Source organism: Hemitrygon akajei, chromosome 12, assembly GCF_048418815.1.
Source record: "Hemitrygon akajei chromosome 12, sHemAka1.3, whole genome shotgun sequence".
In the NCBI taxonomy this organism is placed as follows: domain Eukaryota; kingdom Metazoa; phylum Chordata; class Chondrichthyes; order Myliobatiformes; family Dasyatidae; genus Hemitrygon; species Hemitrygon akajei.
The window spans coordinates 62,519,943-62,535,756 of NC_133135.1; the positions used below are offsets into that span (position 1 = coordinate 62,519,943).

The window sequence follows — 15,814 nt, forward strand, 5'->3', positions numbered from 1 at the left end:
GAACCCTATCCTTGGGATGACGGGAGGATGGAGTGAGGGCAGAGGATGCAAAATGGAAGAGATATGGGTGAGTGCAGAGTTGATGTTGGAGGGAGGAAAGCCCCTTTCTTTGAAGGAGGAGGAAATCTTTCTGGTATGAAAAGCCTCATTCTAACAGCAGATGCGACAGATGCTCTGAGTTCCTCCAACATATTGTGTATGTTGAAGAACTAGTCCATAGTGCCATTTGGAAGGGGACCAGGTATCCTGGCCAACATTAATTTGTTAATGTGCCTAATAAATAGATTTCCTGGTCATAATTACACTGAGGACTATAATAGGTGCAAAGCCTAGAAGCAGTGTGTATGGCCTGCAGGTGGAATTTGAGTTAGCCTTGTACATGAGGGTTGTTAGACTGAGACAAAGTTGTAATGCAGCAATTTCAAAAGAGCCTAAAATATTAACTTTATTTTTGAGTATTTGCTATACAAGCTTAATGGAGACCCACATCATGTCTTGTGGAAACATTTCAGAAACATGCATTTTGTTCCATCCATAGGACTGGCTGCCATGGGTACTGCCAGTTAACTGTCCAGTGAAATGGTGTTTGCTGAAACCCACTGCTGGAATGTTTGTAACTCTGGATAGAGTTCGAAGCTCATAGTGCTATTCATTTTCTGTCCACCTCTCTTCCAAAATTCAAACATGTTCCCAAAGTCTTGAGCCCCTGGCCTTCCATAGGACTCCACAAACTCTCGGACAGAAATCTGTCACAATAAAATAAAAGTGAAAGTATCATTCTGATCACTACAATAATGTTGTCCTGATTGCATGCAGTACTTGTCCCAATACTTAAACAGCACAAATGTAATCCAGGAATATTGAATAGGTTATTATGAGCTGGGAGGATTTATCTTTATTGGCCTTTAATCTATTAGCAGATGTTTCAATCAGCATTCCCAGCATTACTTTAAAGGCCATGGTTTAAAATGGCATGGATGAAAAATTACAAAGTGAGGGGATCGACACTCCATGGTCAGGGTTCATGAATTTGCAGGTTTGAAAAGGAAGGGAAACCTGTTTAAATCTCAATGCAGGTGATGTGATCAATCATGCAAATTAAACAGAGGGCAAGAATGAGGAGGTGCACTAACTAGAATTCTAAAGATCAAGACAATAATGTAGATGCATAGTGATCACAGTATCATTAATGAAGGAGAAGACTGGAGGAGGATTTGCATCAAGGAATCAAGGAATCTTCAAACAAGTGCAGCCATCAATCCTGAGGAAATGGGTATTTTACAGTACATTTTTGTGTTTAATGCTTATTTTTAATTGTTTTATCCAACTTGAACATTTTGTAATGGCTCTGAATGTCACAGATTTTAAAAGTTCAAAATTGCTCAGAATAGTGAACCATCAGAGGTGTCGGCATACTCCCGGGTGGAGCTCGGTGGATGGCATGCCCTCCTTACTTGGCCCTCTATTTCTAATGCCCTTCCCTTGGACAACATCGGTGGCATGGACAGGGGAGACTTGCAGCTTGGGCAACTGCCGGTCTTCCCCAAAAAAAACCCTGGAAACTGTTCAAGGCACAAATCCATGGTCTATCGAGACTAATGGAGGCCTACTATATTTCTAGAGAAGGTTATTTTGGGTGGGTGAATGAGTGAACGCCAACCAAAATGTTGGCAGTCAGGCCCAATGTGATCTTGTTCACTGAATCAGGTCATATTGTGAGTAGTTGCCTGCCTGTGACTTGCATGAGATTATATGAAGTTTTTTTCTAAATATATCTCTGTGAAGGCTTTGCAACACTGGATGAGAATTTCATGTACCCTATTTAGATTCCTTTACCACTCAAGGATAAAGGAGATAAAACTTGCTTGGATACAGAGAATGTGAGTGAGGTACTTAGTGTGGACTTTGCTTCAGTATTTACCAAGGAAAATGATATGGAGGACCAGGAGATCAGTGCTGAGTGTATAAATATATCAGGGCATTTAGAGGTCAAGGAGAGGAAGTGTTGGGTGTCCTAAGGAGTGTTAAGGTGGATAAGTCCCCAGGTTATTGAAGGAGGCAAGCGACAAGATGGCTGGGCCCTCAGCCAGTATCTTTGAGTCCTCTCTAGCCACAGGCAAAGTCCTGGAAAACTGTTGAGTACTTTTATTTAAGAAGGAAACAAGGGGAAATCCTGGGAACTATAGACCAGTGAGTCTCACATCAGTTATAGGGAAATTTATGGAGAGAATTCTTAGGGATAAGATATATGAGCATTTAGAAACCCATGGCCTAACGAGGGAGAGCCAGCATGGTGTTGTGCATGGCAGGTCACGCCTTACCAACTTAAGATTGAGTTTTTTTGACAAGGTGACAAGAGAGATTGATGAGGGGAGGGCAGTGGAGGTTGTCTACATGAATTTTAGTGAGGTGTTTGACAAAGTCCCTCGTGGGAGGCTAATCCAGAAGATTAAGATGCATGGAATCTGCAGTGAATTGGCTGTTGGGATTCAGAACTGGCTTGTCTACAGAAGTCAGAGGGTAGTGGTTGAAGGGACTTATTTGAGCCGGAGATCTGCAATTAGTTGAGTTACATGGGGTTCAGTGCTGGGACCTCTGCTGTTTGCAATGCATATAAATGATCTGAACGAAAATGTAGATGGGTGGGTTAGTAAATATGCAGATGATACCAAGATTGGTGGAGTTGTGTCGCATAGAATAATGGCAAAGAATACAGAGCAATATAGACCAGTTGCAGATATGGGCTGAAACATGGTAGCTGGCATTTAACCCAGATAAGTGTGAGGTGTTGCACCTCAGTAGGGCAAATGCAAGAAGACAGTATGCTGATAATGGCAAGGTCTTTAACAGCGAGATCTTGGGATCCAAGTCCGTAGCTCCTTGAAAGTGGCTACACAGGTGGATAAGGTGGTTAAGAAGGCTTCTGGATTGAGTTCAAAAGTTAGGAGTTTGGGTTGCAACTTTATAAAACTCTGGTTAGGCCACATCTGGGGTATTGCACACAGTTCTGGGTGCCCCACTGTAGGAAGGATGTTGCCGTTTTGGAAAGGATACAGAAGAGGTTCGCCAGGATGCTGCCTGGTTTAGGGAACATGTGCTATCACGAGAGGCTGGATAAAATTAGGGTGGTTTCTCTGGAGCATCAGAGGCTGAGGTGAGATCTGTTAGAGGTTTACAAGATTATGAAAGGCATAGTTAGAATGGACAGGGAGTATCTATTTCCCAGGGTTGAAATGTCCAATATCAGAGGGAATGCATTGAAGGTGAGGGAGGTGGGTTCAAAGGAGATGTGAGGGGTAATTTTTTTTTACTCAGAGAGTGCTGGATGCTTGGTATGTGCTGCCTGGTATGGTGGTAGAGGCAAGTACATTAGAGGCTTTTAAGAGACATTTGGATAGGCACATGGATACAGGGAAGATGGAGGATATGGACATGGTGAAGGTAGGATGTATTAGTGTTTGGGTGTTTTTGATTTGATTTTTAGCTGATTTGGCGCGTTAGTGGGCCCAATGGCCTGTTCCTATGCTGTATTCTACTCTTCTATGTTCTAAGGGGAGCATCCATTATTTCCATGGCCACTTCTTTTGGTAGGCTAGATTCAGATGATCAGCTTTAGGATTTTATCAGCTTTTAGTCCAATTAATTTCTCCAGTAATGTATTATATTTATATAATTTTCCTTCAATTCCTCATTTTCATCACACTCTTAATTCTCTCACATTTCACCCTCTTCCACGAAGACCGAACCAAAATATTTGATTATTTGTTCTGTTATTTGTTTCCCATTATAAATCTTCACTCTACTCTTCCCGTTAATGTTCCTGGGTAAAATGTCAGTGTGTCCTATGCCTCAACCACAGTTATGTCACGTTGTTTTTATCCTGTATGACAATCACAATAAATGAAAATGAACTGCAGATGCTGAACATCTGTGGAAAGAACAAGTTAATGTTTGCAGCCCAGGACTTTGCATTAGATCCCTGCCTGGAGCTGAACCATCAACTGCTTCTCCCACCATAGATGTTGTCATGGATCACAGTAAACATAGATGCGAAATATTCATTTAAGATCTTGCTGAGGAAATAACTAAGTATATCAAGCATTTTCCGTTTGTAATATAATGACACTTGATTTCTTGATAAAATCATACCCGGGAATCTTTAAACTGTTTGGGACGCAGGTGATGAGTCAGGATTTGTGCATATTCCGGGACTGTCAGCCTGCCTGCAGATAGAAAGCAGCTCTTCCCCATCCAGCGCTCTGGGTTTTTAAATAAGACTGTCACGATTGGACCAATCTGTTTGATGCTCATTCCATCCATGGCAACCTCTCCCATTGGAATGGCTGAAAAGAACACACAAGGTCTAAAACCAAAGAAATATGACACTGGAATACTTCCATCTCTTGAAATAATTCAACACTTGTTAAGAAGTTTATAATAATACTGATTCTAAATTTAGCTTTACGTTAAAGCAATTTACATTTATTTTTGCTTCATACCCTTAAAAGGTTAAACTTTCTTTCTTTCGCAGATATATGAAGAATAAAACAGAGAGAATAGGTCTTATTAAGGATCAATATGGCTACCTATGTGTGGAGCCACAGAAGATAGGTGAGGTCCTAATAAATATTTTTCATCTGTGTTTACTATGGAGAAGGTCCTGCAAGCTAAACAAATACAGGAAATGAACAGTGATATTTTGGAACATATCCACACTATAAAAGAGGAAATGCTTATTGATTTACACTAATAGCATATTAAATTACATAGATCTCCTGTACCTCACCAAGTGCACCACAGGATATTGTAGGAAACCAGGGAAGAGATTACAAGGTTTCTAATAGAAGTATCTGCATGTTTTTATTGCGTTGTAGGTAATGCAGGGGAAGACTGCAGGGGGGAATGTCATGCCTTTATTTATATCTGAAATACCTCTTATGGAAATGTTTGTTTTATGATGAACTTCAATAAAAAATAAATTATAAAAGACTACAAGGAAAAGCCAAGAAATGACAGGCTGATGACTCAAAGATCATTAGTGGAAATGTTACTGGAGGATATTCTAAAGGATAGGATCTACCAGCTTTTAAAAAGGCAAGGGATGATTAGAGATAGTCAGCAAAGTTCAAAGTACATTTATTATCAAAGTATTTTATACTATATACAACCTTGAGATTTGTCACCTTACAGGCAGCCACAAAACAAAGAAACCAAATAGAAACTATTTTAAAAAAGACTGCCAAACACCCAATGAGGAGAAAAATATCAAATTGAACAAACAATAATAGCAAGCAAATAACATTCAGAACTGAAGCTCACGAAAGTGAGTCCACAGCCAGTCACAGCCAATCCAGGAGCTTGCTGGTTGCAGGTCGCAGCCTCAGTTCAGTGCAGTGACGAGTAAACCTTGCAAGCAGGCAGCTGAACACCGGCCCATCCCTCTCCTCCTACCCCAATACCCTGACCTTTCAAACTGGCCTGGTGCTTAAATCAGCCAAAGTGTGGGTCATTTCTTGCTCTTGGGCCTGGGCCCTGCCGGCTCACCTCACGTTGGTTCTACCACTCAAAATTGATGCAGTCTGCTCCCGCAATGGTCAAACATTGGCTCATTCCCCACTCTCAGGCCTGGGCCCTGCCTCAATTTGGTATGTATACGCCATGTGGCTACCATCCTGCACCTTCTAGACTTTAGTTCACAATGCAAAAATGCCAGGTTGCACAACTCCAAAAGGGAAGTTGCTGGATTTTGATTGCAGTGACCGTTTCAGAGAAAAAGTGTGATTAATAAGTAATTAGTAGATTTGATGGCTGCCAGTAAGCACAACTTGAATGTGGGAAATTAATTTCACAGACTTGACTGAGTTTTTTTTTTGAATGCAGACAAGTGCAAAGTGTTGCAATTCAGTAGGACCGACCAGGGTGGGTCTTACACAGTGAATGGTAGGGCCTTGAGGATTGCGGTAGAACAAGGAGATCTGGGAATACAGATCCATAATTCGATGGAAGTAGCATCAATGGTTGACGGGGTCATAAAGAAAGTTTTTGGCCCATTGGCCTTCATAAATCAATGTATTTAGTACAGGAGATGGGATGTTATGTTGAAGTTGTATATGACATTGGTGAGGGCTAATTTGGAGCATTGTGCGCAGCTTTGGCCACCTACCTATGGGAAAGATATAAGTAAGTTTGAAAGAGTACAGAGAATATTTACAAGGATGTTGCCAGGTCTGGAGGACCTGAGTAATATGGAAAAATTGAATAGGTTAGGACCTTATTCCTTGGAAGATTGAGAGGAGACTTAATAGAGGTATACAACATTATGAGGAGTATTAACAGGGTAAATGCAAGCAGGTTTTTTCCACTGAGGTTGAGTGGGATTACAAATAGAGGTCATGGGTTAAGGGTGAAAGGTGAAAAGTTTAAAGGGAACATGAGGTGAAACTTCTTCATTCAGAGGGTCATGAGAGTATGGAATGAGCTGCCAGCACGTGGACCATGTGAACTCAATTTAAACACTTAGGAGAAGTCTGGATAGATACATGAATGGTAGGGGTATGGACGACTATGGTCCTGGTGCAGGTCGATAGGAGCAGGCAGTTTAAAAGGCTTGGTAAAGACTAGATGGGCTGAAGAACCCATTTCTGTACTGTACTTTTCTATGACTTTATGACCAAACTGATCAAGAGAAATGATAAGAGCAGGACAGTCAATGTTGTCTTTATGGACTTTAGCAAGGCCTTTGAGAAGGTCCTGCAGATTAGATCACCTGGGGTCCATAGTGAACTAGTCAACTGGATTCAAAATTGATCAGTGGTAACAGACAGAGTGTGGTAGTGGAGGGTTGTTTTTCAGAGTAGAGACCTGTAACCAGTAGTGTCCATATGTGACCAGTGGTGAAGAGGGTTATTTACAATTACAACAGGAAAAAGATCATCTTGGGAAGTGGGTCAAAGAATAGCAATTTGAATAGGTAAATTGGTTCATTGTTGTCATATGTACAAGGTATAGTGATAATCTTTGCTCTGCATGCCATCCAGACAGTTCATTTCATTACAAAAGTATATTGAGGTAGTACAAGGGAAAGCAATAAAAAGTGTACAGTTTCAGAGAAAATGCAGCACAGGCAGACAGTAAGTTGCAAGGCCATAGTGAGGTAGATTGTGAGATCGAGTCCATACCTGGGGACAATAGCCTTACACAGCAGCATAGAAGCTGTCCTTGAACATGGTGGTAATTGCTTTCAAGCTTTAGTATCTTCATCGTGGGGGATAAGAGAGAATGCCTGGGGTGGGAGGGGTCTTTGATTATGCGGGCTGCTTTACCAAGGCAGTGAGAAGTGTGGATAGAGTTCATGGAGGGAAGGCTGGTTTCTGTGATGTGCTGAGCTGTGGCCACAATTTGACGTAGATTCATGTGGTCTCAGGCAGAGCGGTTGCTGTACAAGCTGTAAAGCATCCAAATAGAATTGATAAAGGAGTTGTGCCAGTTTTCTTTAGTCTCCTGAGGAACCATGGGCACTGCTGAGTTTTCCTGATCTACTACGTGGTTGGACCAGAACTGACTACCGGTGATCACAAACAAGAGAAAATCTGCAGATGCTGGAAATCAAAGTAATATGCACAAAATACTGGAGGAACTCAGCAGGCCAGTCTCATCTGTGTAAAAGTGTAAAGAGTCAACATTTTGACTGAGACCCTTCATCAGGACTGGAAAAAAAGTTGAGATGACTACAGGTGATGTTCACTTTTAGGAACGAAGCTCTTAATCTTCTGTAGCTCAGTATTGTAAACAGGAGCATGTGCACTGCCCTTTCCTATGATCAATGTCTTGCTGATATTGAGGGAAAGGCTGTTGTCATGATACCATGCCACTAAGCTCTCTAACTTCTTTGCGTACTCTGACTCATTGTTATATAGTTCTCTGAAAGTGATGTCAGGGGTAGAGAGAATTGTGAGGAACATGTTTGGCATCCTTGCTTCCATCAGTCAGGGCACTGAGTACAAGATTTGGGATGTCATATTACAAGATGCAGGTGAAACCACATTTGGTGTAATGCATGCAGTCTGCACGCCCAGCTATAGGACAGGGTACAGAAATGATTCACAAAGATGTTACTGGGACAGAAGGTGATTAAGTTATTAGCAGAGGCTGGATAGACTATGATTCTTTTCCCCCATGGAAAACAGAAAGCTAAGGAGTTACCTTATATAGATGTAAAAATGAAGAACATAGATAAGGTGACTGGTCATAGTCTTTTTCCTAGGGTAGGGGAATCTAAAACTACAGGGCATGAGGTTAAGATGAGAGGGGAAAGAATTCAAAGGGGACCTGAGGGGCAAACTTTTCAAACAGAGGGTGGTGGGAAAATTGAATAGGGAAACTGCAGAGCAGGGGTTCCCAACTTGGGATCCTTGGACTTCTTGCTTAATGCTAATGATCCATGTTATAAAAAAGGATCTTGACCCTGCTATAGAGGGCTCTGTTTCTGAATGCAGAAGTAATGATTTGGAACATCCTAAGGACAGACAATTCTAGCTACTGATAGACTTAACAGAATCAAATTGCTGCAGGATAAACGTTGATCTGGATACAGAGGGAATATATCTGGATTTCTTTGGAACTTTTACATCTACCTAGTCAGTCAGGGAGAGTGTGACTCAGAAGATCACATATTGGTGGTGCTGATCTCACAGGACATTGCTCTGCTCACTATCAGCTTTGGATGGACTGCATTCTGACGTTTGAAGTCCTCGCTCATTGATTTTTGGCAGTGATTGTCAGAGTGCTGCTACCATGTAAAACTGCAGCAAGTTCCTCGCAACTCGTCTGCCAGTTATCAGGAGCCCTAATTACACTTGCTAAGTTATTCCTTGCCCTGAAACCCATGACAGAAATAACAATCATACCAATCATTGAAAAATCTACTGCTTGAGAAAGCTATAGCACCTGCCAACCCAGCTGACTGACTGTACAGGTAACAGAGATGAACAATTTTGGTTTGGGCCTTCAGTGCATGAAGCAAACCATCAGATACTGAAATAGTGAACAGCCTAGTCTGATTCCCCAATCACGTTGAGCCATTGTTCACTGGCTTGTACCAGTTAGTGCCTCAATGTCAAATTAGCTGATCATCACAACAGTCCAAATGATAAGTGCCACTTGTGGACCAGCTTAAAAAATTACAAGTTCATGTACTCTGGACAGTGAAGAGGACTTGCGCAGTAAATGACAGGGCAGTGGAGACTGCTGTACAATAAAAGGACCTCAGAGAACAGGGATACAAATCACTGAAACTGGAGATCTAGATCCTACTGTAATCTTACATAACCCTTTTCCCTGTCCAGCTGAAAGGGTTTAAGAGATGATTTTCATGAACTTCCGAACCTGAGAGCAATTTCTGACGACTATCTCCCAGGTCGGAAGTGCTCAAAGTGGGTACATGACCAGGTAAGGTAATGTTGTGTCACTTCCCCCTACCACCTGATTCTTTTTCCCAGCCTCTCCCCTCTTCAATGGGGCATTTCTGAGCTTTCATGCAGCTCTTGTGGGTGGCTAGCTGAAATATAAGACCATAAGACATAGGAGCAGAATTAGCCCATTTGGCCCATCAAGATTGCTCTGCCATTCCATCATGGCTGATTTATTATCCCTCTCCTGCCTTCTCCCCATAACCTTTGACTCCCTGACTAACCAAGAATCAATCAGCATCTGCTTTAAATATGTTCAATGAGCTGGCCTCCACAGCCATATGTGGCTATGAATTCCAGATTCTCCACTCTCTGCCTAAAGAAACTTCTTCTCATCTCTGTTTTAAATGGATATCCCTCTATTCTGGGGGTTCCCAACATTTCTTGTGCCATGGACCAATGCCATTAAGCAAGGGGTCCATGGACTCCAGGTTGGGAACCTCTGCTCTACTTTGAGGTTGTGCCCTCTTGTCCTAGACCCACCCAATATAGAAACATCTTCTCCACATCTACTCTATCTAGGCCTTTCAATATTCAATAGGTTTCAATGAATGGCTACAGAGAACCCTACAGTGACTGCTTGCTCCCCTTACCTTTCCTGGTGATCATTCAGCCACTATCTGAAGTCTGCATGCTGGGTGTGACTACCTCAGCAGAAGTCTTATCTAAGAAGTTTTCAGCTTCCCAAATGGTCCTGAGTACATCCAACTTCAGCTCCAGTTTCTTGACCTCATCAGTCCGGAGCTGAGGTTGGGTGCATTTCCTGCAGATGTAGTCATCAGGGAGACTGTTAGGTATCCTGAAATCTCACAACTTAGAGGAGGAGCATTCTACTGCCTGAACTACTATGCTGACTACACTTGTTATATCTCTAACTTCTCAAATTTAGGTTCTAACCTGCACCTGTTCTCGCTGAAGCCTGTTGAGCTACAGCCTGCCCACTCTATCACTGTCCACTCCACTTAAACTTCTTCTCTTTTTATTGGCCCTTGCCAAGTTACTACTAACCCAAGCAATCTCCCACTTGGCAGACAAGTCCTAACAGGATTTGCTCACTTTTTTAAACTGGCACCTTATTTCCACCAAGAACTGTCTCCACTCACTCCGCAACCTCCTGCTCCGTAGAGAAGTCCTGACAGGCCCACCTCGCTTTTTCCAAAGGGTATGTCAGGTCTGCAAGGAACTGTCACCAACTCACTCTGTGATCTCCTGTATCACAGCATGTCTCAAAATATGGGCAACTAGATCAAAAATAAATCCACCTCCTTGCTATTGGTTGCCCACTGCATTTGGTTACAACTCATTGTAGCATGGCTATTAATGATGGGTTGAGGGATACATCATGAACTCTTTGGAATTACCTTCCTTGAAGATTGTAGTAAATAAAAGAGTTTATTCTATTAACAATTCACTAAATTTAAATTTCATTCCTTACCAATTTTGTAAGTATTATTTCCAACTGGCTTTGGTTTAAATTTTGTCAGAAAATGTTCAAAGTAAAATGGAACTATTATCTCGGTCTTGGGCAAATTTATTTCATTCATGTAATCATTAATGCAGGCTTTTGCATCCATGTGCCTGGCTGGGAGGCTGTACTTCCTGTGGACGTGATGAGCCCCACTCAGAACAATATGCCCGATGTTGTGCTTTTTGCATGCATCAGCTATCCTGTATCCCTGCTGAATTTCATCCTGTGGAAAGATGCAAGGGCTTTTGGTAAGAAAGTATGGCTGTTTCCAAACAATAGACATTCAATGACCCAAACTGCTTTTGTTTCCTTCAGAGGATTCTGCCTCATCATCCTAGATGTATGGGAGCACCTGTGATACAGTTTCTACCCAAATGGAAAGGTGATATGGGACATGGTAAAATTGCTAGAGTCACCAGTAACCCCAGAGCCTTTACATTCTGTGACAACATTTGGCTCCTGTAAACTTTCTTAAACTCATGAAGAACATGGACTTTATCTTTCAAAATGGTTAGTTTACTTAAGGGGGAAGGTGTATATTGGGTAGCTGATGTGGTCATTTATTGACTCGGTTATGGGATTGGCAGCTGGATCAATGAACAAGTAACTCTTTCCTGTCCAAGCTATAGTCCTGCTGTTTGTTCAGAGCTCTGCCTTCCCTATCCACTTCTGTCATCTCTGGATTTTAGTCAAAAATAACTTTGATTTTTTTTTTTGTTCTTTCACTTCTTTCTTTCTACTCCACTTGCTAACTTTAAGATCTCCAAAGCTAATAATTCCCAGTCTGTTTTGAAGGCCAGGGTTTCCCAATGCTTCTTCACCACTACCCCAGGACTCAAGGAATTATCACATAGCTATTCCCTGTGCCGACACCATGATGTGAATGTCCCTCTAGCGCCTCGGTAATGCATGCCATGCCTGGCTCTTCACTACAGAAAGGATACTCATTAATAATTCTTCCTTTACCCCCTTTTGTATATTCATTAACATCTCATTAATAAGCTTGTCTAGGCTGTGGTCCTGACTAAAACAACGGAGCTTGCACTCTGTTGAGGTGTTTCACAGTGAACGACAGTCTAACCAACCTGCAGCGGATCCCCGTTGTTAAAGTCAGTGTGTGTGACAGCAAAGCACTTCTGTGCACCGAGCAGAGCAGAGTCCATGCCTGCTGGGTCATTAACGTCAGCCAGTGTGATGTGTGCCCCATCTGCCCGGAGCAGCTGAGCTGTGGGAGAGGTTAACTCTCGCACTACTGCACGCACAGTGAAAGCACCATCCACCAGCAAGGCAGTGGCAACAGCATTCCCCTGCTGCCTGTCAGCACCAAAAACAGTCACAGTCTCTGTCATTCTCTGGAAAGCAAGGTTTCAAAGGTTTAGTTGGGGATATTCAATTCTTCCGGTTATTAACTGTACAGAAAATCACAAAAATGTTCTGCAATCCATTTAAAATATTTTCACCAAAATTACTTATTGTAATTTTTTCAAATATATGCTTCAGAGTACAGATCAAATTCTGTAGCTGCTACCTTAGAGTGTAGTAACTGGGAGCTGGCTGCCTGAGATGGAAATGGGCTTTGGATTGGTGCTGTTGAGCACAGAGATAGAGCTTAAAATGACCAGGCCTGACCCAAGGATGAAGGTGGGGATTGTGGAAGTGCGAATTAGTAAAATTCTTTCATTCTAGATGGTAAATGTCCTTAAGAAAGAGCTGGGTGAGCATTTTACTGAGCAAGGAGACGGCCGGGGCAATGTTTAGGGGGGACAGTGGCTGATCAGTTTGGCTTCCTTCACTGACTGTGTGATGAACGTTGCACAGTGGACACACTGGGTACTGGCTGTGCAAACTGTCAAGCACGGCCGTATATTGGTTGCAGCTTGTGTGCTTTTATTTACCCACCCCAGACATGGATTTGTCTCTCCATGACCCCTGCATTAATGAACGTCTTGTGCCACTCTCGAACTCCACCAATTCAGTCTTTGTCTTTCTTTCTCTTCCCTAATCCCCCTCTTCCATCTGCTCACCAGCTTCCTCGCCTCGCCCTCGGCATCACACTTTCACCACTCCGTCTTTGCCTTCCCCTGTTCTGTGCCAGAACTGGGGAACATGCGCCCCTTTCTCTTGCTGTGAGGTTGTCTGTCTGTCTCTCTCACCACCACTCTGAGCCCCATTTTCCCCCCTGCACTTTGAACTTATTTTCCCTCTCTTTCCTTCAGCAGCAGCTCATTCGCTCTTTCCACCTTCATCTTTGGTTCCTTAAGGTTGTTGTAGGTGGGCGTGGCAATGGGATAAGCTCCCACTACCTATTAAATGCTCCCAATGGTGTGCATCTCAGATAGCCTCTGACAACCAAATCCAGCTCCTGGCTTTCATTTGTGGCTGAAGCACTAAGCCAGCAGACCCATTTCTACAGACAGGAGAGGGCAAAGGCGGGTTACTGGTGCTTTACAGTCACTTTTGTGGTTGAGAGCTCATCAAGGACAAGGAAAGGTCTGATCTCAGTGGCATCATCCGGAGATGGAGTCCCTAAGGCAGTCTTACGTTAAGTTCAGAAGTGAGGAGGAGCCTGCTACATGGGCAGTAGCTTGCTCTCCATATCGTACTGCCCTGGTCTGCGTATCACAAAGACAGGAGGAATGCGAGAGCCATGATCAATTCTGACCAATGGAGGGGCCTCTCTTGCTCTTTCCTCAGCCCCCAGCTCTGCCAGCTCCAAATCTCAGCCTTTTCCTTCCAAAATCTGCTCCTGCTCTCCTTTCCCTCTTCATCTTTGGCATAGAGAAAATAAGGATTGGGCCCACACCTTGGGCCTTGGGATGGTTGTCACCCACAGGGTCCTGAACTCAGGAAGCAAACCCTTCTGTAAATTCGAAGTCCACCTAGGAACTTCAGTGAGCCTCATTAATGAATGAATTCTTGGATCAAGCCTGGAGAGCTTGAGATCATACAGTAGGACCCTAACCATGAGCTAAAGAGCAACTCCAACAATATGTTGACTGTTATGGGAGAAAACAATCTCCTTCCCACCCGTTGCCCTTTTCCACCCGAGATACAGTGAAGTGGACTATCATAAAGTTTGACCTGTCACTTGGAAACATTGAACTATGCAAGTGACTAAACGGAGGCAGGCTCACGCAGCCCACAGTGTGGACGTGAAATGAGACACGTCCCTCAAAGAACTCACCAAATCTCAGCAGCGTCTGCCTCTGGTTCCAGACTCTGGTTGTTCTGGCTTCCGCAGCCGGCTCGGAAGGACTGGGAGGCAGAGTTGGTATTTTTGTTGCCGGGGAAACACGCACGCAGAGCGGTCAGGGTGGAGGCGCAGCCCCGCCGAACGGTGGCACGGCGCGCTCCTCCATGACAATTAGCAGAAGAAATTCAATGCATTGGTTATGAAGTGGAAAATCAAAACAAACAGAAAACGCGTAGGGAGGGGTGGGATTGGCCCACGTCTTTTTCACTTCCCCTCATCCACATTTTTACAATGTTTATATGTTTCGAGCAGTTTGCGGGTTCCCAAGTCTAGCAGACACACTCAGCGCTCTTGCCCATTCACGCTAGTGCACTGAGTCAAGTGGCCAAATCAGTGCTCTGATTTCCTGTGAAATTGGCCCAGTTACGCTTGTAGTTAGACTTGCGTTTGCATTTGATTTGCAACGTTTCAGTCGAGGAAACAGGGCAGAGGCGGCGGTGTCAGCAACCAGTGTAGGACACGCGGTTTCACACTCCTAAACCCCGAGGCCAGCATGTCTCTGACCGACACCATACGGCTGTGGGATGAAGCGATCACGGCAGCGGACAAGCGAGAATGGATAACGGCGCTGGATACTCTCGCTGCAATTCGGGAGCCCAGCTCCAAAATCTGCTTCAACATCGGCTCCCTGCACCTCTTACTGGGCCAGTTGAACGAGGCCGAGAAGGTGAGTGAGTGGCCACTCCGAAGGGCTAACCAGAGAGATTTTGTACAATATTATCCATTCGTTAAAAATAAGCCAAAATATTACACAATTACGTCAACACTGTAAATCTTAGTAGGAGACGGGGGGGGGGGGGGGGGAAGAGAGTGAATCTGAGAGAAAGTTTAATTTATCAAGAATTTAGGAGTCTGCGCTTCCAGGGGAAGGGCGTGGTTGATGTACAGAATTTAATAGATTCAGCTGATTTGATGGAAAGGGGAAATAAAACAGCTCTTGACGCAGATATAAATTTGCTTCAAAATATACCAAAATGCAAGGTGACGGGTCAGTGTTATAAACAAGTAAATTAAAGGAAGGCAAACACGAGGAAATCTGCAGATGCTGGAAATTCAAGCAACACACACAAAATGCTGCCTGGCCTGCTGCGTTCCACCAGCATTTTGTGTGTGTAAGTTAAAGGAAGGGTTATGATAACATCTTTGGAGTATTGCAAATGGCAGAACTGAGCTTGCAAGTGTGGGCAAAGTTCAGGCTTCGTTTATCATGCAACTCCATTTCAGCAATGACCATCTGCAGCAGAAAAGGCCTAAACACTCCTCCCACTCCTGAATCACTATTGCCAGCACTGTCAACAGGAGGTCAGTATTAAACAGAAAACCATCACCTCAAGTCATGTTGCAGATATATCAGCAATAGATAAACATGCTTTAACCTGGTATTCACCTCTTCCACCACCACTCCCTCTTCATTAAGTACTCAGAGATGTTAATCCACTACTGAAATGCCACTTGCAACCATTCGCTAACCCCGCAGCTTTTATTTTCTAATGTTGGCAAATGTTTTCCACAAATTATTTTTTAATTCTCATGCTTATTATAGTCACATGTTACCTAGATAGGTATAGTGAAAAGCTTGTCTTGCACCTGTTAGAGTGATTTTTGGTTTAGGACATATACATTTAA

The 15,814-nt window shown here is 43.3% G+C and overlaps 2 protein-coding genes across 2 annotated transcripts in view; one reads left to right on the forward strand and one right to left on the reverse strand.

Moving 5' to 3' along the window:
- Window positions 1–419: 419 nt before the first annotated feature.
- LOC140737098 (nmrA-like family domain-containing protein 1) lies at window positions 420–14,311 on the reverse strand. The gene is made up of 5 exons (XM_073063274.1): window positions 14,120–14,311; window positions 12,021–12,287; window positions 10,903–11,158; window positions 4,150–4,343; window positions 420–746 (listed from the first exon to the last, which is right to left on the reverse strand). Exons 2-5 carry the CDS (start codon window positions 12,282–12,284, stop codon window positions 564–566), a joined length of 897 nt encoding a protein of 298 aa, XP_072919375.1. The 5' UTR covers window positions 12,285–12,287; window positions 14,120–14,311; the 3' UTR covers window positions 420–563.
- Window positions 14,312–14,456: 145 nt separating this feature from the next.
- Window positions 14,457–15,814, forward strand: part of ncf2 (neutrophil cytosolic factor 2) — a 32,263-nt gene continuing 30,905 nt past the window's right edge. The window contains exon 1 of the mRNA XM_073063273.1: window positions 14,457–14,855. Within this exon, the coding sequence (XP_072919374.1) occupies window positions 14,682–14,855 (174 nt within the window). The 5' untranslated portion in view covers window positions 14,457–14,681. The remainder of the gene's footprint in view (window positions 14,856–15,814) is intronic.